Source organism: Pongo pygmaeus, chromosome 23 (assembly GCF_028885625.2).
Source record: "Pongo pygmaeus isolate AG05252 chromosome 23, NHGRI_mPonPyg2-v2.0_pri, whole genome shotgun sequence".
Taxonomy (NCBI): Eukaryota; Metazoa; Chordata; class Mammalia; order Primates; family Hominidae; genus Pongo; species Pongo pygmaeus.
This window is the reverse complement of record NC_085931.1, coordinates 47272649-47293711: the sequence shown is the minus strand read 5'-3', so window position 1 is coordinate 47293711 and position 21063 is coordinate 47272649. Positions and strand designations below refer to the sequence as shown.

The 21063-nt window shown below is 53.1% G+C and overlaps 1 protein-coding gene across 1 annotated transcript in view; it reads left to right on the top strand.

The window, feature by feature from the left end:
• MYH9 (myosin heavy chain 9) overlaps positions 1-21063 on the top strand; it is a 105900-nt gene that overhangs the window by 61566 nt on the left and 23271 nt on the right. The window contains exons 5-16 of the mRNA XM_054469417.2: positions 129-222; positions 4262-4354; positions 4962-5025; positions 5886-5984; positions 6418-6561; positions 7147-7242; positions 8464-8582; positions 10115-10267; positions 12480-12653; positions 14588-14761; positions 17856-17970; positions 20688-20881. Of these exons, the coding sequence (XP_054325392.1) occupies positions 129-222; positions 4262-4354; positions 4962-5025; positions 5886-5984; positions 6418-6561; positions 7147-7242; positions 8464-8582; positions 10115-10267; positions 12480-12653; positions 14588-14761; positions 17856-17970; positions 20688-20881 (1519 nt within the window). The remainder of the gene's footprint in view (positions 1-128; positions 223-4261; positions 4355-4961; positions 5026-5885; positions 5985-6417; positions 6562-7146; positions 7243-8463; positions 8583-10114; positions 10268-12479; positions 12654-14587; positions 14762-17855; positions 17971-20687; positions 20882-21063) is intronic.

The following is a 21063-nucleotide window of genomic DNA, read 5'->3' as shown; positions in this document are numbered from 1 at the left end:
TCTGCCACACGTTGGGTCCTTCACGGGCACCCAACAGAATGTGAGGCAGTGGAGCGTGCAGTGGGAAGGGACAGAGGTCAAGGACTTGGCCATGCCTAAGCCTGGGACTTCCTTGCCTCTCTTGGTAGTGGTGAATCTGGAGCTGGCAAGACGGAGAACACCAAGAAGGTCATCCAGTATCTGGCATATGTGGCGTCCTCGCACAAGAGCAAGAAGGACCAGGTGAGTGCTGCGGCCCTTGTCCCGTGGCCGCTTGCTTGGCCTTGGTGGGATGATGGAGGAAGAGCGCTTAGTGGTCCTGGCTTCAGCTTTACAAGAGGATGCTTTGGGGAATGAAGCAGAGGCTGGGCCCATTTCCGTGGAGGCGACAGCGTGGCCTGTCTTGGGAGTGGTCTGGCGGTAGCAAGCCCATTCCATCCTTGACCTCCTAGCCTTCTGAGTTGCTGTGGAAACTGGCGAGGTCCTGGAGTTTGCATAGCAGCCTTCTTGGCGTTTGCAGCTCATTGCTGTGTGTCCTCCCCTTCTGAGGCTGGAAGGCGGATTCCAAGACTTGGTCCTCAAGTTGATGGAGGCTTGAAGGGTCTCAGGCAGACCTGTGTTTGACTTCATTTCTTTTCCCTGCTGTTGAAATGCCTCTGGGTGGACAGCCACCCACCCCCACCACCCCAGCGAAGAGAGAAAGGGCAATTGGAAAGTCATCTCACCTCCATTTTTTTCCTCTCCCTTTTGATGGATTATGGTTGAACCCAGCAGCGTCCTCGCTAGGTGAGCTGCACGTTTACTGCACGTTCTGCACTGGGAATGCGTGTTCTGCCCATCGTGTGCCCTTGAATTCTGTATTTTGTTCTAAGCAGCTTTTCACCCCACACTTGTCACTTTCTGCAGCTAGAACTCTTCTTTTAGGCTCAGCTCACTGACTGTCTTGGGAGGAGGGTCTGGGTGTGGCACACAGTGACCTCCTGTGCACTCTGAAATGACAGCTCCTGCAGAATGGGGACGGGCCTCACACCTAATTGTTCTCAGAAACTCCAGTCATGCCCGGATTTCCCCACAGTGCACCATAGCTGTCATGTCCCATGCGGAACCTGACCCCGGCACGGTGGACGGGGACTCCGCTCTCACGGAGCCCTCCACGCTCTGTGGTCCAGACCAGATGCAGATGGCCGGCTGCCCTCACCTGTCACCGCCGTGCCAGTCAGAAGCAGTGCTGGGGAGTTCTCACGTTGGAGTTTTTCAGAGGTTGGGGTGATCAGACTTAAGCATGGCTGTGGGATGCTCTCTCTCAAGCACACACTCTTAAACTCCCCTGTGAAAGCTAAGTGCCAGTGGTGTTCCTTGAAGCCGTCAGGGGAGCTTGGCCACTCCCGGCGGCTCCACCTTACTGGCGTGCTGTGTGCGGCCTTCGTAAGTAAGGAGGGGTGTGAGTCTGCATGCAGGTCTGGGGTGTGGCCTGCAGAATGGCCTAAGGAGTACAGTCTTCTGGAACTGAACCAAAAGTAACTTTTCATGTGCCAAGCTTCTCAAGACGTTTGGAATCTTTTTCCACGGGGCGTCAGGAGTTATATTTAGAAACTAATAAAGTTTCTTTTCTTCTCTTTCTCTCTCTCCATCCCTCTCTCCCTCCCTACCCCCCATTTTCCATTCTTTTTAGGAGGCCTATTTTAAAAACAGAGCTGTGAGGTTAGGAGTTCTCTAGCTGTGGTTTTCCATCTCTGAATTTGCAGTAAAATCCATTTCCCAAGTATTTATTGACTGCCTAGTAGGTGACTGGTTCTTGGGAGGGTGACATTGGAGTTCCTGTCCTGGAAGACAGGAGACAGGACACAGAGAGCAGTGAAATAGATCACATGCCTTACATCTGGGGTTCCTGTTGTAGAGAGGAAGGCAGCACTCAGCAAAGACAGCATGCTGGGGTTGGGGGTGACAGTGGGAGCCACATTGTCAAAACGCAGACTTTGGTAGGCACCCCGTCCTTGCCCTGAGCCCACTAGAGTGAGAGAGTAGGTTGCCCCAGGCTTCCAGTCATAGCTCAGGCTGTCAGTGTGAAAGGCCATTGGCTGGTTTGGTTGATTTCCTTGCCTGAAGCTGTGCTGTGATTTTCCACAGGCAGCCGGAGCACGGAACACCCTTGAATTGGTTTGGGAGCCAGCACTCTCTCACTTGCAGTGGCCGAGTTGACCCTCCCAACACCAGCAGAGGGGTTGTTACAGACCTCACCTTGCTGTGGGGAGGCCAGGTTTGGCCTGGGCTGCAGGTTGGCAAAGCAGAGCTTGGTCCAAGGGGCTTTCCAGGCAGATGCCCGGAGCCTGAACGGTGACCTTTGACTCTCCCTGCTCTGTTATTTGTGTACGAGCTGGGGCCCACTGGCAGAAACACCACCCAGTGAAGCCCTTCAGAAACCGATAGGTAATCCCAAACCTTATACAGTACCGCATCATTTCATGTTACGCAGATTTCATTGAAAAATTAGAATCTCTTCTGTGCCCAATTAGATGTCAGTAGAGAAAAAGCCATAGGTTAGTCATCACTGTTGTCAGCAGGGAACACAGCTCTGGAATCTGAAGTGGCTGCTCCCGACTTGGCCCCGCGGCCCCACTTTCCACGGCAACAGCGTGTGGTCCCAAACAGAGGCCTCAGTTCGCCTCCCGGCCAGGGCAGGCACAGGCGCTGAAGGGGCCGCGCTCCCTTCTGTCTGCGGGAACGGGAGCGGTTCAGCCAGCCTGGCAGCCTGGCAGCCTGGCCTGTGCTCTGAGAGGAACGGCATAGTGGGTGGGGGAGCCATTCTCATCCAAATCTGGCTCCGTGGGCTGCCTCAGCCGACTTCCCAGGCCCGCCCGAGGCCTGTGGGTGGAAGCCCGGTGTCCAGTTACCACTGGTGCCCAGTGCACACGTAGAGCCTGCTCTGTGGGCTTGACCCCTGCCCTCTGACCTGGCCCTGCTGACCCTCCTTCAGGGGCGGGCACTAGAGCAATGCCCTCACTTGTCTGGATGGTTCACAAGCGGAAGGCTTCCTAGCCCTGGGTTGGGGCGTCCTGGCCTAGGAGGGCTGCCAGAGGAGGAGGCTCTGCTCTGTCCCTTGTGGTCTCAGGTGGGCTTCCAGTCTGGCTTGGCTAGACTCCACAGTGTCCCCAGTGCCCTGCAGATGGATCTCGTCTGTGGTAGGTGTGCTTGTAAGGCCAGGGTCCATGGCTCTCCTGGGAGCTCCTACTCCTCCCAGTTTTCCTTGTCATCACTCACAGGCGGCTGCTGTTCCCGGAAAACCCTGGCTTGACTCCAGTCTTTAATAAATACAAAGACTTGCCTGGCCCTTGTGTGATGTTCTTTCCTCCAGAGGGCACTCAGGCATTAAGGGGAACCAGCTCCCTAGTTTCCTCAGCCATCGTTAGTTAATCCCTGGTTGCATGGGCCTGCTGTGCAGGTGCGAAGACGGGGCAGTGGCTGATGGGTTAGGTAGGGGACTGGAATTCTGCCACCCCGCTCTGCTGATTGATAGCTGGATGACCTTGAGCACCCCTCCCTTGGCCTCAGCTTCCTCTTCTGTGAAATGGGGCCGCTCTGTCCTGCCCCGTGAGTGTGGTGGGGGTCCAGGGATAAGAAGGCACAAGGGTGCATTTTGTCTACCACAAAGCACCCTGGAGTTCACAGTAGGATTTATTGACATTCTCAGTAAACAGCTTGGAGCCCAAAGTGGGCCTCATGGATCCCGTGCTCACTGCCTGCCATGGTGGGTTTTGGACGCGGCAGTGGAGGGGCTGGTACAGAAAGTGAAGCATTTATCAGGACACAGATGAGATGAGCATGTATATTTTCCAGATCCGATCCCCTCATTTGCTTTTCCTATGAAAAGGAATAAAAATGTGAGGATTAGAGGCAAGGAGGTAGAGGGAAGCTGGTGTATACAGGGTGGAGACACTGTCCCAGGGTGTCTGTGCCGCCGGCTCCCTAGTTTAAGTGCTGCTTTCACATGGGTCCTCCAGGGCCAGGTTCCGAGAGATGAGGAAGCTTCCTGCCTGCCGTTTCCAGGGCCACAGAAGTAAGTTCGAACTGACCAAGGTTTCCAAAGCCTGGCGGGAAGGCGCACTTGGCTGATACCGGGGCCTGGCCTTGGTTGGAGTCGCACACTGGAGCCCACCCGGAAACCTCTGTTCCTGGCACGTTGGACATGCTGACACGGCTCTGCCATCGTCCCCCTTCCAGGCAGGGCAGGCTCGGCAGCCCAGGTCACTGCCCGGCCTTCACTGCGTCCCTGGGTTCCTTGCAGGGTGAGCTGGAGCGGCAGCTGCTGCAGGCCAACCCCATCCTGGAGGCCTTCGGGAACGCCAAGACCGTGAAGAATGACAACTCCTCCCGCTTCGTGAGTAGCGTGGCGGCGCCCCGGCTCTGGGGACAGAGGGCCCTGCCCGGAGCTTTGGCTCATCCTACCTTTTCCTGGGTGCCCTCCCCTCAAAACCGAGGACGGTTCAGACTCGGTGCTATCTGGCCTGTCGTGTGGACTAGGCCAGACTGAATGCCAGTTGGTGTGGACCTGCCCTGCCCCTCTTAAGGCAGAAGGCCATGAGTAGCTTCTTCAGCCTCCCTCATGAGAGGTGGCAAGGCCAGTGAGGGCGCTGCCTGCTCTGCCCCAGAGTGCTCTGCTGACACCAGTAGCCAGTTAGTTCCCAGGTCAGGCAGAGAGGAACACTTCCAGATAACTGGTCTCTTTCCCCCTCTGCGGAGGAACCTGGGTGTGGGATCAGCTTGTCTTAGGCTCATGACCTCAGGCAGTGTGGCACCTGAGTCCCGAGGTCCCGTGCAGTGTGGGCGTAGGGGGCCCCTGGCTTGGTACATGGGTCCCATCTCTGGGTTTTCTCCCTCTAAGCTGTGCCCACCGGAGGTGGGGCGGGGGGCTCTGGTCTCCCCCTTGCTCTCTAGCTCCCCATGTCAGGGGCACCCCTGATCTCTTGCTATCTTTTCTTTCTTAGGGCAAATTCATTCGCATCAACTTTGATGTCAATGGCTACATCGTTGGAGCCAACATTGAGACTTGTATCCTTGTGGTTCGTTGGGATAAGAGTTCTGGATCCGGAGGGGAGGCATGACCTCTGTAGAGAAGAAGCTGCCTCCTGATTCCAGCACTTTCCCCTTATGGGCCTGTCCTGACACCTTCTCTGTGGAGCTAGGGGACTGTCAGGATTGGCTAGTGCAAACCCAACACAGAGCTTAGGGCTTTCCTTATTTACAGGCAGGATAACCTGTGCTTTGAATGGAATGGAGCTGTTGAAAGCCATCTAGTGTGGCTCCCAGAGGTGGGCATTTGGGGGATGCCACTTTATCTCTCCCACGTGCCAGCGTTTAGCCTTTGCTTGTGGGAATGTTCTTGTTCCCATTACCTGTAAGAATGAGACAAGGCTCCCGAAGGTGTGAGCTCCTCTTGGACGTGCCGTGCCCCTTGAAGGTGAGAACCGAGGCAGTTTGCTTTTGCTGTGTTTTGCCATTTTGTGCCATTCTTCCTTGTGAAGTTGAGTTCCTTTGGACGAGAATAAGAGGACAATGGAAGGCTGGCCGGGCACAGTGGCTCATGCCTGTAATCCCAACACTTTGGGATGCTAAGGTGGGTGGATCACCTGAGGTCAGGAGTTCAAGACCAGCTGGCCAACATGGCGAAACTCTGTCTCTACTAAAAATTAGCTGGGTGTGGTGGTGGGTGCCTGTAATCCCAGCTACTTGGGAGGCTGAGGCAGGAGAATCGCTTGAATCCAGGAGGTGGAGGCTGCAGTGAGCCGAGATCATGCCACTGCACTCCAGCCTGGGCGACAGAGCAAGACGCTGTCTCCAAAAAAAAAAAATGAGGACAGTGGAGGGCTTGCCTTCCCCCCAGCTTGTGTTGCTCCTTAATATATGCAAAGATCTTTTGGAGAAATCTCGTGCTATCCGCCAAGCCAAGGAAGAACGGACCTTCCACATCTTCTATTATCTCCTGTCTGGGGCTGGAGAGCACCTGAAGAGTGAGTAGTCGGCCTGCAGCCTGACACCGGGGCTGCCAGGCTCTGGGCCTCTTGCCAGAATTGGGCTGTAGACATCATTTGGGAAATGAAAACTTTTGGCCTTGGGTTTAGCGGGCAGAAGTGAGAGTGACTCCTGTTCTCTGCGCCATCCTAAGGACTTGGTCTTCTGTCTGACCATGCCAGAGAAAAGCTAGGGTGGGTTGCACGTGTACCTGCAAATCACAGGACCCTGGCGCTCTCCTGGGCCAGGAGATGGGAGTGTCAGAGTCTCAGACACTGAGGAAAGCTGAACGTTGCTGGCTACTCTGCGGTTTCCAGGGCGCGTCAGGGCTCAGGGTCTTTCCCAGTCTCTCCAACCTTCGAGGTCACAGTGCTGATGGAGCCTCTGCTTTCAGCACCTCGCTGAGGCGCCCTTGCCCTCCACCCCTTACAGCCGATCTCCTGTTGGAGCCGTACAACAAATACCGCTTCCTGTCCAATGGACACGTCACCATCCCCGGGCAGCAGGACAAGGACATGTTCCAGGAGACCATGGAGGCCATGAGGATTATGGGCATCCCAGAAGAGGAGCAAATGGGTACAGGGCTGGCCCTTCTGTGGTCGAGGGTGGGGCGGAGGAAGGCTGGTACCCACGCCCTCAGGGGCATCAGGGTAGCCGATGGGCCTGGGGAGTCTGCTAGAGGCCAGGGAAAGGGGAAGGCCTTCAGTGTGTGGGAAAATGATTCCTCAGATTTGAGGTTCAGGGTTATTTGTTCCTGGTGGTACCACAGGCACTCAGAAAGGGTGCAAAGGACATGTCCTTAACTGCCCAGGGCTCGGGTCCACTGCACAGCCCTTGCCATTTGCTGAAAGTAGAATATTCATGTCCTGTCTCGGGGAGTGTGGAAGAAGCTGGGGATGGATGGGTGCTTTGTGCTGGTGAAGCCCAGCATGAATGGCAGTGTGGACAGGCCATGCCGGCCGGGAGGGGGTGAGCCCTCTAGGGTGGCTGGGCCCACCACACACCGTTAGACGCAGACCTGGTGCCTCTGTGGCCCCAGGGAGTTGGGGGGTGTCCCTGCTTGGCTTGTCTGGCTTGAGGATCCGTGGGTGAGTGGCCCCCACCCCCGGGAATCACCATGACCCATGTGTGCTTCTGAGCTGCCTCTGATTGCACCCAAAGGCCTGCTGCGGGTCATCTCAGGGGTTCTTCAGCTCGGCAACATCGTCTTCAAGAAGGAGCGGAACACTGACCAGGCGTCCATGCCCGACAACACAGGTAACACCCGGGGCCTCTCGCCGGAAATAATGGGGCAGGTGCTTGGCCATGGATTTGCTCAGGAGGGAAGGTCTTGCGGAAATTCCGGACACTGTTCTTTTTAATGTTAGGTGAGTTTATGGCCGTATATCTGTCGGTATTTTCTGTACAGATGTAAAACACATGTAAACATGACCCTGCTTTTTCTTCTCACCAAGTAAGCATTTCAGAATAACTTAAACTTGTGATCATGTGGACCAGGGCTTCCCTCATTCATTCCTGAGACCAGACCATTCGTCAGGACACCAGTGATTTCTGCCTTAGCTCCTCCTTAATGGGAGCCTTGCCCGTGACTATGTCGAGATCCTGAAATTATGTCCTTGCCACACCCGACTCAGCCCCTTTGTTAGGGTTGCTGCAAATGACCCCATGCAAGTTATTCAGTCTTAACGTGTCCTCCTTAGGGTCTCTCTAAAGATGTAACGCATGAGTGTGTGGATTGTAAAAGACACTCTTGGCCGGGCGTGGTGGCTCACATCTGTAATCCCGGCAGTTTGGGGGGCTGAGGTGGGCAGATCATGAGGTCAGGAGTTCGAGACCAGCCTGGCCAACATTGTGAAACTCCCATCTCTATTAAAAATACAAAAATTAGCCAGGCATGGTGGCGTGTGCCTGTAATCCCAGCTACTTGGGAGGCTAAGGCAGGAGAATTGCTTGAAGCCAGGAGGTAGGGGTTGCAGTGAGCCAAAATCGCGCCACTGCACTCCAGCCCGGGCAACAAGAGCAAGACTCCGTCTCAAAAAAAAAAAAAAAAAAAAAAAGACACTCCTGTGGGATCCTGTGCTGTTCTGTGCCCCAGCACCAGGCCGGCCTGCTCCTCTCAGCCCCATTGGTGGGTAGGGACCTGCTTTTACACTCTGAGGTGTGTGGCTGAGAGTGGACAGAGGAACCTCAGCTGCCGCTGGCTGGGGCCTCCAGTCAGGACGCCTTCCTCTCTGCCCCGTGGGGCTCTGGGGAGGTACAGTTGCCCTGCCCACTGACCTGCGTGTGGCTGCTGAGTCTGGGGGGTGCTAGGTGTCTGTGGCCCTGCTAAAGAAGGGCCCAGGTGCGGTTGTCCTGGTAATGATTGCTCATTCACCCCGTGGCTTTCTTCCTCTCTGCTCCCAAGTCAAGCAGTGGGACTTACTCTCTTGGGTCTAATTAGGACTTTTTGTCCCTCTCTTATTCTCTGAAAAATCTTAGCTGCCCAAAAGGTGTCCCATCTCTTGGGTATCAATGTGACCGATTTCACCAGAGGAATCCTCACCCCGCGCATCAAAGTGGGACGGGATTACGTCCAGAAGGCGCAGACTAAAGAGCAGGTATGTCCTCTGGGGCCAGGGCAGCCGGCTGCCTCCTGGGTGAATGTGCCTGCAGCAGCACAGTTGAGGCTGTTCTGGGCCATCCTGGAGTGTCCATGTCAGGCACTTTCACATGATTCCCTGATGCAGTCCTCACAGCAACCTGGAGAGAGGTGGCATCACCCCATCTAGAGCACTGGAGAAGCTTCATGGCACACTCAAGGCTTCATGCCCAGGAAGTGCCATCCTGAGGCTGCATTGTGCCTCTTTACATTGAGACGGTATTTTGGCCGATTGGTCATCAAGGATATAGGCATGTCCTGTCTGGTATAAAAGCAGGAACTTGATGCCACTGTAGCTCAACTCCTGGTGCCACGGTGGCGGCTCCCATCATCCTCGAGCCTTGCCAAGCGGCTGTTTCTCTACCACCTGCTGCCTTGGGCTTGCCACGTGTGCTGAGAGACGAGCAGCACTGCTTGCTCCTTCCTGCCAGACTGATGTGCCTGCCTGCCCCCGGAGTGGAGGTCCCGCCCAGTGCAGACTGCTTTCTGCCTCTCTCAGGGGTCTCTAGTTTCTTTTATGGTGCTGGCCATGGGGGTTTTTAGGGTGCCAAACCCATCTCTCAAAAATACTTGGAAGCTCATTTTGTTAGTCTTTCTCCCATTTGCTGTACACTGACAGCTCACGGCTGTTTCTGTGCAGAAGCATTGCATGAAAGACAAGACCGTTGTTTCCAAAAGACATCGCGTATTATTATTGCCACCTGTTCGTTTCCCTGACCATTAAGGAGAAACCTCCATTTTCTATTACAAAAATACTACATGACTCTTAATACAGAAAAATCGAGAGAAGGAAAACAATTCCCAGTGATGAATATCGTTGGGCAGCTCTTTCCTACAAGACTTAAAAAAAAAAAAAAAAAAGAATTAAACTTAGTTCTCGTTCTGGCTTTTAATTACAGAGCTTTTCAAACATGCAAAACAAAGAGGGGAGAGTGTAAAGAGCCCCACGTGCCCATCACGTAGGCGGCTTCAACAGTTACTAACTCACGGCGAGTCTCGGCTCATCATTCGTCTTATCCCCCCCGCCCCTCTGCCCACTGCCTTATTTTGATGAGATTGGGTGTATTTAGGGTGGTATGGCTGTAGACTGCTGCCTTATTTTGATGAGATCAGGCGTGTTTAGGGTGGTATGGCCGTAGACCGCTGCCTTATTTTGATGAGATCGGGTGCATTTAGGGTGGTATGGCCATAGACAGCTGCCTTATTTTGAAGCATCACTTTTTCTATAAATCCTTTAGTGTGTCCCCATTTTATTTAGAAAGATCTAAGTTTATTGTCCCCATGTTGTTAGATATTAGGTTGTTTCTACTTTTCATCATTTTAAATAACACCACAGTGAACACATTTGTGCACGAAGATTTTTTTTTCCCCCACATACTTAGGGATGTTCCTCTAGGGGGAGGGCTCTAAAAGTGAAATTACTGGGGCAAAGGGTGTGAGGGTTTTCAGATCCTTTGTATCTGACACTGTGCTTCCGGGTGTGCCCCGCAGGCTGACTTTGCCATCGAGGCCTTGGCCAAGGCGACCTATGAGCGGATGTTCCGCTGGCTGGTGCTGCGCATCAACAAGGCTCTGGACAAGACCAAGAGGCAGGGCGCCTCCTTCATCGGGATCCTGGACATCGCCGGCTTCGAGATCTTTGATGTGAGTCTCGCCCTTCATTACCCACTCCGCTGCCTCCTTGGCCTGCTGGTTGCCTTATCCTTGGTTAAGAACTCTGCTTCTCATGGTCCCACACCAATCTGAGTGGGCCATCTCCTTTGCATGAAGAGTTTGGTTGGGTGTGGGTTTTTTTTTTTTTTTTCTTTTTTAAAAGACAGGGTCTCGGCTGGGCACGGTAGCTCATGCCTGTAATCCCAGCACTTTGGGAGGCCGAGGCTGGCAGATCGCCTGAGGTTGGGAGTTTGAGACTAGGCTGACCAACATGGAGAAACCCTGTCTCTACTAAAAATACAAAATTAGCCAGGCATGGTGGCACATGCCTGTATTCCCAGCTACTTGGGAGGCTGAGGCAGGAGAATTGCTTGTACCCGGGAGGCAGAGGTTGCAGTGAGCCGAGATTGTGCCATTGCACTCCAGCCTGGGCAACAAGTGTAAAACTCTGTCTCAAAAAAAAAAAAAAAAAAAAAGTCAGGGTCTCGCTCTGTCACTCAGGCTGGGGTACAGAGGTGCAGTCATAGCTCACTGCGGCCTTTACCTCCTGGGCTTAACTGATCCTCCCACCTCAGCCCTCTAGTAGCTGGAACTATAGGCACACACCACCACTCCCAGCTAATTTTTAAATTTTTTGTAGAGATGGGGCCTCACGGTGTGGCCCAGGCTCAGTTAGATGTGTTTTAAGCTAAACAGAAGTGCTCATTTTCAACCAGAAATGCTGGAGAAAATGAGACCTTTTGTTTATTTATTGTTTTTTTTTTTGAGGCAGGGTCTTGCTCTGTCACCCAGGCTGGAGTGCGGTGGTATGAACATGGCTCACTGCAGCTTCGACCTCCCGGGCATAAGCCGTTCTCCCACCTCAGCTTCCCGAGTAGCTGGTACTACAGGCATGTGGCATGACACCTGGCTAATTTTTGTATTTTCTGTATGGATGGGGTTTCGCCATGTTGTCCAGGCTGGGAGGATGGGACCTTTTAGGTCACATTCTTGGAGGCTTCCTGGGCAGGTGCTTCCTGTTTATTCTTCCAGCAAATATTCCCTGAGCATTGGGATAAGACATCTCCCTTGCCCATGACGACTTTGAGGTCTAGTAGGGAAACCGATACTTATAGTAGATTAGAGGTTCTTAACCTGGAGTCCATGGGAGGTTTGAGAGGAGCCATGAGCTGGGATGAGAAAATTACATCTTTATTTTTTACTAACCTCTCATTGAAATCATGTATTTTTTCCAGTTGCGAACTGAACAAACTATATAAACCACAGTTGTATTAGCAGTACTTGTGATCTGTCACCAATAGAAATTAGATGTTTTTGTGTCACATTCCAGTTGTTGCAGAGATCTGGTAGTGTCATTTATGCATCGCTACCTCAAAATTTTGGAAGTTATTAAGCCCATGGCTAGTTCTTGTTAATAAGGAAGCACAGAGGCCGGGTGCAGTGGCTCACGCCTGGAATCCCAGCACTTTGGAAGGCTGAGGCAAGAGAATCGTTTGAAGTCAGGAGTTCAAGACCAGCCTGGGCAACAAAGCAAGGCCCCATCTCTTCAATAAAAAAATAGAAGGGCCTGGTGCAGTGGCTCACGCCTGTAGTCCCAGCACTTCGAGAGGCTGAGGCAGAAGAATTGCTTGAGCTCAGGGGTTCAAGACCAGCCCGAGCAACACGGTGAAACCCCATTTCTACAAAAAATACGAATATTAGCCATGCACGGTAGTGTGTGCCTGGGGTCCCAGCTACTAGGGAGGCTAAGCTGAGAGGATCACTTGAGCCTGGGAGGCGGAGGCTGCAGTGAGCTGAGATTGTGCCATTGTACTCCAGCCTGGATGACAGAATGAGACTCTGTCTCAAAAAATAAAAAATAAAAATAAAAAACAAGGAAGCACAATGAATTACTCGATCACAGTATTTTGATGATTATATTTCAAAATAACTACTTTCTTTGTAATCTATTGGATGCAATTTAAAGCACTATTCTGAAAAGGCTTTACCGGACTGCCTGCGGTCCCCGACTCCAAAGAGTAAATGTCGCCCACTGCTGGGTGGATAAAGGGAAGGCCAGGAGCATCCGGGCTCTAAAGGCAGCGGCATGGAGGTGCCCAAGGAGGCCCTTCTTGTATCCCTGCCCCGCCCTCCTTCTCAAGGGGTGTCTGGGCATCTTAGTGCAGGGTTGGCGTCTCTCTGACATTATTTTCTCTCCTTGCAGCTGAACTCGTTTGAGCAGCTGTGCATCAATTACACCAATGAGAAGCTGCAGCAGCTCTTCAACCACACCATGTTCATCCTGGAGCAGGAGGAGTACCAGCGCGAGGGCATCGAGTGGAACTTCATCGACTTTGGCCTCGACCTGCAGCCCTGCATCGACCTCATTGAGAAGCCAGTGAGTGCCAGGCGTGCTTTGACCTAACACCTGCCTCTGGCTTTTCCCTTCCGGGGCACCCACTCCTCACCTCAGCTCTGTGTTGGTTGTGGAGGTGTCTTAACTCCCCTTCCTTTTGGTGCCTCCTGGAGGACGAAGCCCCGAGGCTGAGATCTGGTGCCTGGGAGACCTGGGTGGGTGCCTCCATTAGAGGAGATGCTCTGGGCTGCAGCTGTGGGCTGGGCTTCTCCCAGCTGCTGGACCAGGTGCGGATGTGGCTGGGGCCCTAGCATCCTGTTTTCAGTCCCAGAAGACCACCCAGCATCCTCCTGAAGGCTGGGCTCGATAAGCATTTCTTTGTCTTAAAGAAACAGCCATGCATGGATGTAGTAAGGCCCTATCGCGGGCTGCTTTCACTGTAGCATGGAACGGTGCAGACCCTGGGCGTTGAGTGCTCTGCCCAGGTGTACATGTACCAAAGCTCAGCTCATCCCCCCATAAAACCAGCAAGCAGCAGTGCTTTTATTGCCAGCATTAGCTGTGTGAAGATGGAAAAGAGGAACCTTTTCCAATGAGTTCATACTTAAACCTCTTGCCAGGTGGAGGTTGGGTCGCCTGTTTGTGTTTTAGGCTTGTTGGGGGCGTGATCTGTAATGAAGCCTGAGCCGTTTCTGTCTCTGGGTTTTCTTTTTCTTTTTTTTTTTTTTTTGAGACGGAGTCTCGCTGTGTCGCCCAGGCTGGAGTGCAGTGGCCCGATCTTGGCTCACTGCAAGCTCCGCCTTCCGGGTTCATGCCATTCTCCTGCCTCAGCCTCCTGAGTAGCTGGGACTACAGGTGCCCGCCACCACACCCAGCTAATTTTTTGTGTGTTTTTAGTAGAGGTGGGGTTTCACCATGGTCTCAATCTCCTGACCTTGTGATTTGCCCTCCTTGGCCTCCCAAAGTGCTGGGATTACAGGCGTGAGCCACCGTGCCTGGCCTGTCTTTGGGTTTTCTTTTGATTATGGTTAATTGATCAGAAGGCTTAGGACAAAGTTTTTTCAGTTTGAAAAAAATTTCCTTTTTTTTTTTTGAGACGGAGTTTTGCTCTTGTCGCCCAGGCTGGAGTGCAATGGCGTGATCTCGGCTCACTGCAACCTTTGCCTCCCTGTTTCAAGTGATTCTCCTGCCTCAGCCTCCTGAGTGGCTGGGATTATAGGCTTATTTTTGTATTATTAGTAGAGACAGGGTTTCACCATGTTGGCCAGGCTGGTCTCGAGCTCCTGACCTTAGGTGATCCGCCCACCTTGGCCTCCCAAAGTGCTGGGATTACAAGCGTGAGCCACCGCGCCTGGCCAACAATTTACTTTTGTAATGAGCTTTTTTTCTTTAATCAATTGAATTTTCCAACTAATAGGAACCCACCGGGCTTCAAGTTTTGTCAGACAGCCTCTCTGCAGTGTCCAAATCTGCTTTCTTGTCTTGTAAACTCAGTGTGCAGAAGGCTGCTGGGTCCCTGGGACTGTCTTCCTCAAGGGGCTCCTCCTACGTATCCCATCTTCCCATCTCATCATAGACGTGCAGACGCAAAGCATGTGGGGTGGCATCTCCCGTGGCAGGATCACAGGGTACTTGTTGAGGGCAGCCTCCTGGGCAGACTCCAGTACACCGTGAAGTCAGACGCTGGCCCCGTGGGTCAGCGGATCTGCACTTTTCATCAAACCCACTGTGGGTTTCACTAATGCTGGAGAACCACCGTGATGGATCCTTGGGTAAAGGTGTCAGCCGTAGCCTGGGCCCCAGAGGTTTCTTTATAAACTAGAAATCTTCAACTGAGCGCTTTGCTCCTCCTGGGGAGCGCGTCGCCCACCCTCTGTGGGATTCAGGGGATTCTGATGTCCGGGCTTTGGCTTCTTGAAGGGTGGGGTGCCCCTCCCAGGGTGCACTCACCTGTGCTGATGCTGCGCTTCCTCCAGGCAGGCCCCCCGGGCATCCTGGCCCTGCTGGACGAGGAGTGCTGGTTCCCCAAAGCCACTGACAAGAGCTTCGTGGAGAAGGTGATGCAGGAGCAGGGCACCCACCCCAAGTTCCAGAAGCCCAAGCAGCTGAAGGACAAAGCTGATTTCTGCATTATCCACTACGCCGGCAAGGTGAGGAGCACTCACAGGGAGGAGCTGGCCAGACCTTCGCAGGAGAGGTGGAGTTGAGGCTCTCTAGGACCAGGAGCTGGGCAGCTCCTGGGGACGCAGGGGTGTGACCTGAGTACAGTTCTTGCACAGTGACTCACCCAGTAATGTGGCCGGTGACAGCATCGTCATTTACACACCTTACAGAGCCCCTTCACCTGGTCCGTGCTGTTAGAAGCCTGCGACACTCCACCCGGTGCCCAGGCTGGTTGTCATCATGCATTATCGTTGGGCCTGTCTGCCAGGTGCAGAGCTTTGGCTAAAGGCATGGGCTCAGAGTTTGAATAGAGCTCTGCCACTCATAAGCTGTTTGACTTTGGGTCAGTTACTCAACCTCTCTGATCCTTGGTTTCCTCGTCTGGAAAATGAGAATGACCACCCACCATACAGGATTATGTGGATTAAACGAGCTCTTGAGGCCCAACCGTGGCATGGATCAGTGCTCCGGAGCAGGGCTCCTCAACCTCGGCATTCCTGGTATTGCGGGCTGGGTCCTTCTTTATTGTGGGACCCTCCTGTGCATGCTAGGATGTTTAGCAGCATCCCTGGCTGCTACCCACTAGGGTTAGGAGCACCGTCCTTAGTTGTGACAACCCAAAATGTCTCCAGACATCGCCAAACATGTCCTAGTTTGGGGGGGGAGGGCGGGGAATTGCCACTGCTGTGGGTGACAGCTCCTGTTGCCAAGTCTGCCACAGTCAGTCAGTGGTGGACCTGCCCTCAACACTTACCTAGCAGACATCTTCCCAGTCTGCATGTGACTGGGGCTTAGACCCAACTTAGTCCATAGAGGTGCATGCTTAGACAAAAGCTGGTTTTTCTCAGCATATTGTGTGCTTCTTGCACAAAGACCCTAACAGTTAATTGCTGTGATTAGGCAGGGGCTGCGCCATCTCCTTGGTGGTGGTGAGTAGTTGGTGGTGACTGGCGAGGAGATGTGGGAGCTTTCACAGGTCTGTTCCCAAGCCACAAGGAGTCCAGGCCCGGTTCTAGCACACCTGTGCTGGCCTCTTCTACTTAGCTTGGCTGGTTCCTGGGGCTGCAGAAGCAACTGTCTTAAACTACCCATGAAAAAAATAATAAAGCCAAAAAAGCAATTTACACCATTAACGAAGGAATGTTTCCCGAGCCTCCTTTCTCCACTCTCACCTTTGGGAAACGCACACGCTCATTAGTGCAGAAGCTTCCAGGAAGGCTTTTGCTGTGGGATTATTTGTAATGCTGAACAATTAGGAACACCCTAGAGCCCACCAAGGGGCCTGCACGATGGCATCAGCTGTGGTGCGTCTTTCCGTGGGCTGTGCTGTGGCCGCTAAAAGGACAAGGACGTTGGCCTGGGTGGGAGGGTCTGAGCCTGGGGAAAGGAAACTGGCATCACCTACCTCATGATAAACAGCAACGTGCATTCACCTGCATACTGAGAGGAGCACCCCTGGGCTGCAGCAGTGTGCATTCGCCTGCATACTGGGGGAGCACCTCTGGGCTGCAGCAGCATGCATTTGCTTGCATACTGAGGGGAGCACCTCTGGGCTGCAGCAGCGTGCATTTGCCTGCATACTGGGGGAGCACCTCTGGGCTGCAGCCGCGTGCATTTGCCTGTATACTGGGGGAGCACCTCTGGGCTGCAGCAGCGTGCATTTGCCTGCATACTGGGGGAGCACCTCTGGGCTGCAGCGCGCGCATTCGCCTGCATGCTGAGAGGAGCACCCCTGGGCTGCAGCAGCGTGCATTCGCCTGCATACTGAGAGGAGCACCCCTGGGCTGCAGCAGCATGCATTCGCCTGCATACTGGGGGAGCACCTCTGGGCTGCAGCAGCATGCATTCGCCTGCATACTGGGGGAGCACCTCTGGGCTGCAGCAGCGTGCATTCGCCTGCATACTGGGGGAGCACCTCTGGGCTGCAGCAGCGTGCATTTGCCTGCATACTGAGGGGAGCACCTCTGGGCTGCAGTTTGTGTTGGGAAGAGGGAGGCCCAGGTTGCTGCTGCTCTCTGGGTATTGTTCTGGGACCTTTTGCAATGAAGATGTCATGCTGTATATTACTTGTTTTGTTAAGTATATATTTTAGCGGAGCACAGGGGCTCATGCCTGTAATCCCAACACTTAGAGAGGCCAAGGCAAGAAGACAGTTTGAGCCCAGAAGTTTGAGACCAGCTTGGGCAACATAGTGAGACCCTATCTCTATTTTTTTTTTTTTTTTTTTGAGTCGGAGTCTCGTTCTGTTGCCCAGGCTGGAGTGCAGTGGCACGATCTTGGCTCACTGCAACCTCCGTCTCCCAGGTTCAAGCGATCCTCCTGCCTCAGCCCCCCTAGTAGCTGGGATTACAGGCACATGCCACCATGCCCAGCTAATTTTTGTATTTTTAATAGAGATGGGGTTTTGCCATGTTGGCCAGGCTGGTCTCGAACTCCTGACCTCAGGTGATCCACCTGCCTCAGCCTCCCAAAGTGCTGGGATTACAGGCGTGAGCCACTGCACCCAGCCCCTATCTCTATTTAAAATGAGAAAAAAGGAATCTATTTCTGGGAGTCTCTCTGAACCCTCTGGTTTAGGAGGCTGCCCAATTAAAAAAATATATTTAAAAACAGAATATATTTCCAAAAAGATGAAACTGACACATACTCAGAAAATGTGAACATTCTAAAAAGACAAAGAAAAAACAAAAATTACTTGTCTTATGACTAGAAAGAAATAGTAACATTTTGTTGTCCCTCCAGGATTGTTTTTCTTTGTTCATATTACCTAAGAATTAAAAAAAAAAAGCTGAAACCCAGCACGGTACTGTGTGGCTACCATGCCGTGTCTAGAGCCAGGCTCCCGTTGTTGGTCATGCCTTGCTTTGAGGCTTTGGCTCTGCACGAGACGCCGCAGAGAACGTCTTAATGCCTCGCGTCCCTTATCCTCATCACTTCCTTCTTAGGGGTGGAAATGCTGGGTCAAAGGGTCTTCACGTTTTCTGACTTTTCCACGCATGGGGTTAGCCTGTGCTCCGGAGAGCCTGTGAGCACAGGTGTCCCCAGTGCAGCTTGTGACTCCTGCCTCTCTGACCCCACCAGGTGGATTACAAAGCTGACGAGTGGCTGATGAAGAACATGGACCCCCTGAATGACAACATCGCCACGCTGCTCCACCAGTCCTCTGACAAGTTTGTCTCGGAGCTGTGGAAGGATGGTACGCCCTTTGCCCTTCGCCCCCTGCCTCCTCTTGGCTGCGGCTGGTCATCTTCCCACCTCCACAGTGGGCCGAGCTGCCAAACAAGGGGTACACATGTCCCCCTGACATAGGCCAGGTGGTCTCCGCCCTCTGTAGCTCCCATGAGAGAGGGCTCCTCGGACCGAAACAGGAGGCCACGGCCCTTGAGCACACACCGTGGCCAGGTCCTCCTGGGTGGAGCGCTTTCCGCGTGTGGGAAAGTCAAAGGCAGCCCTGAGCCTTGCAGCCTAGGCTCCCAGCCCCGCGCCGTATCACATTCCCGCCTCTACTCCTTGGTAGGCTGGTTGCTTTGAGTGGTTCTTTTTAATTCTTTCTGTTGGTTTCTCCTTTTCCTTTGCCTGGGTTTTGCTTTAACCTCTCTGTTGCAGAGATGCAGAGCACTCAGAGAGCCTATTTCTATCATCGCTTTCCTATTCTCCACCTAGAACCAGGTGACTGGCCGCCCGAGTGGTGTCTCTTGTGTGTGTGGTGCGTCCAAAGCTGTGCAAGAAACGCTTCTGCCTAGGTTTTCTCGCACCCCCCCCCCCTTCGCCCTTAGCTTTTCCTGCCTGCTTACGCCCCAGTTCCCTGATCTGCCCCTGGGCTCCTGGGCAGGCTCCCTGCACTGTGCCTATCGCCTGCCTGTAGTAGCAAACTGGGCAAATGAGGGGCTGTGTCTGGAATTTGGAGACGTCACATTCAAATCTTAAAACACTGTAATCCCAGCACTTTGGGAGGCTGAGGCGGGAGGATTGCTTGAGTCCAGGAGTTTGAGACCATTCTGGGCAACATAGGGAGACCCTCATCTCTACAAAAAAATTAAAAAAAAAAAAATCAGCTGGGTGTGATGGTGCATGCCTGTAGTCCCAGCTGCTTGGGAGGCTGAGGCGGGAGGATCACTTGAGCACAGGAGGTCAAGGCTGCAGTGAGCTGCGATTGCACCACTGTACTGCAGCCTGGGTGACAGGGTGAGACCCTGCCTCAAAAAAAAAAAAAAAAAAAAATCTTAAAACAGCAAAAATTGTTTAAAAATTTGTATCCTCCTTAGAGCTTCATCCCTAAAGACAGTGTCTTAAACTGCTTGAATGGCTGTGAGTGTCTTAGCATGAGGTTCCGGTATGCACACTGCGTGTGTCTGTGCACCTGAAAGCTGAAGTGGCATCTGTGTGTTCATTCAGCAGTTGCTCGGCAAGGTCTGCTCCATGGGGGTGGGGCCAGGACACACTCAGCTAAAAGGGCCAGTTATGGTGAGGCCACGTTAACCTTTCTCTGGACAACCTGAGTGGCTTTTGCAAGTTGCCACGCCCAGGAAACCTGTGGTAGCCAGGAATATTGGCCCTGTGGTGGATACGTAAGGTCAAAGATGACTCCCTTTTTTTTTTGAGATGGAGTTTTGTTCTTGTCACCCAGGCTGGAGTGCCATGGTGCAATCTCGGCTCACTGCAACCTCCGCCTCCAGGGTTCAAGCGATTCTCCTGCCTCAGCCTCCCAAGTAGCTAGGATTACAGGCACCCGCCACCATGCCCAGCTAACTTTTGTATTTTTAGTAGAGATGGGGTTTCACCATGTTAGCCTGGCTGGTCTCGAACTCCTGACTTCAGGTGATCCACCCGCCTCAGCCTCCCAAAGTGCTGGGATTACAGGTGCGAGCCACCACGCCCAGCCACCTCCCGTTTTAATTGACTGGTTTGTAGGCTCCATCCACACTCCTGGCTTCTGTCTTAAGCAAGCATCCTTTTTGCTGTCTTCAAGTAAATAATAGTAATCTGGCCGGGGAGGAATACGAAATGGGCTTCGTCAGTATTCTTCCCTTTTATATCCAGTAATAGAAGACTTCACATTTAACATTAGCTCTTGCTTAAACTGATCTCAAATCGCTGGCCACTTTGGTTTGGCTTGTTTATTTGTTTTTTACCTTGGAGGATGCAATTGGTTCAATTGCTGCTGGGCGTGAGTTCCAGTGCTAGGGGCTGCTTCCCTTGAGGGTCGGTTTACATGAGAAAGACCCGTGCACCAGGAGACAAAATGAAATACAAGGACGTGAAGAGATCCCTAAACTTTGGAGTATTTATGATCAAGAGCAGTTCTTTGGAGCTCTCTCTTCCTGAGATGTCTGCGTAGATATAGAGGGGACCCTGCCAGGTTCTGCAGACAGAACCTGGCTCCAAGCTGGTTGTCTCCACCTTGGAGACAGAGTGGCTCCAAGCTCTGCCTCCTGACTCCCAGTCCAGTGCTCTTACAACAGGGTCAGTGAGAATTCAAGATACTGATTTTTTTTTTCTAACTGTGACCATAGGACAGCAGGATTCCCTAAGCCAGGTTTTCACACCTCTCCTTAGATCCAGGCTAGTAGAATTCTCACTATTCCAAAATACATGACTAGCTTCATTGAGTCTTTTTGTAAATAAGAGCTTCGAGAGTGGCTGAAGGTAGGTGATAGGAAGGTGAGGTGGCCGTGGCAGACGCATGGCTCCCCGAGAGACAAGCCCCGTGCCTTTGCAGCCCCCTTGGCTTCCCGCTGTGTTTGGGGATGACCTTAGCACCCAGTGTAGGCACCAATTGGAAAGGGTCCTGTTGTTTCATTCTGTCTCCTCTTTTGCTGTCCGACGTGTGCCTGTCTCTCTCTCCTACGCGCTCCCCCCGCCCACCCGGCTGCAACTGCATGGGCACTCACGTGTTCTCTGTGGTCTCCACAGTGGACCGCATCATTGGCCTGGACCAGGTGGCTGGCATGTCGGAGACGGCACTGCCTGGGGCCTTCAAGACGCGGAAGGGCATGTTCCGCACTGTGGGGCAGCTTTACAAGGAGCAGCTGGCCAAGCTCATGGCTACGCTGAGGAACACCAACCCCAACTTCGTCCGCTGCATCATCCCCAACCACGAGAAGAAGGTGCGGCCGCCTGGTGGGGTGGCCCGGGCAGGGCACCGTGGTGTGGGGTGCTCAGCCCTTGTCTTTCTCCCAAGCAAAAGCACGCCTCCAGCCCCCCAGCATGCACAGAACCCTCAGTCGTTTCTCTGCAGGGTGGGCTGTGGCTCGCTTAGGAGATACGCTGCATTCACAGCCCACACTTC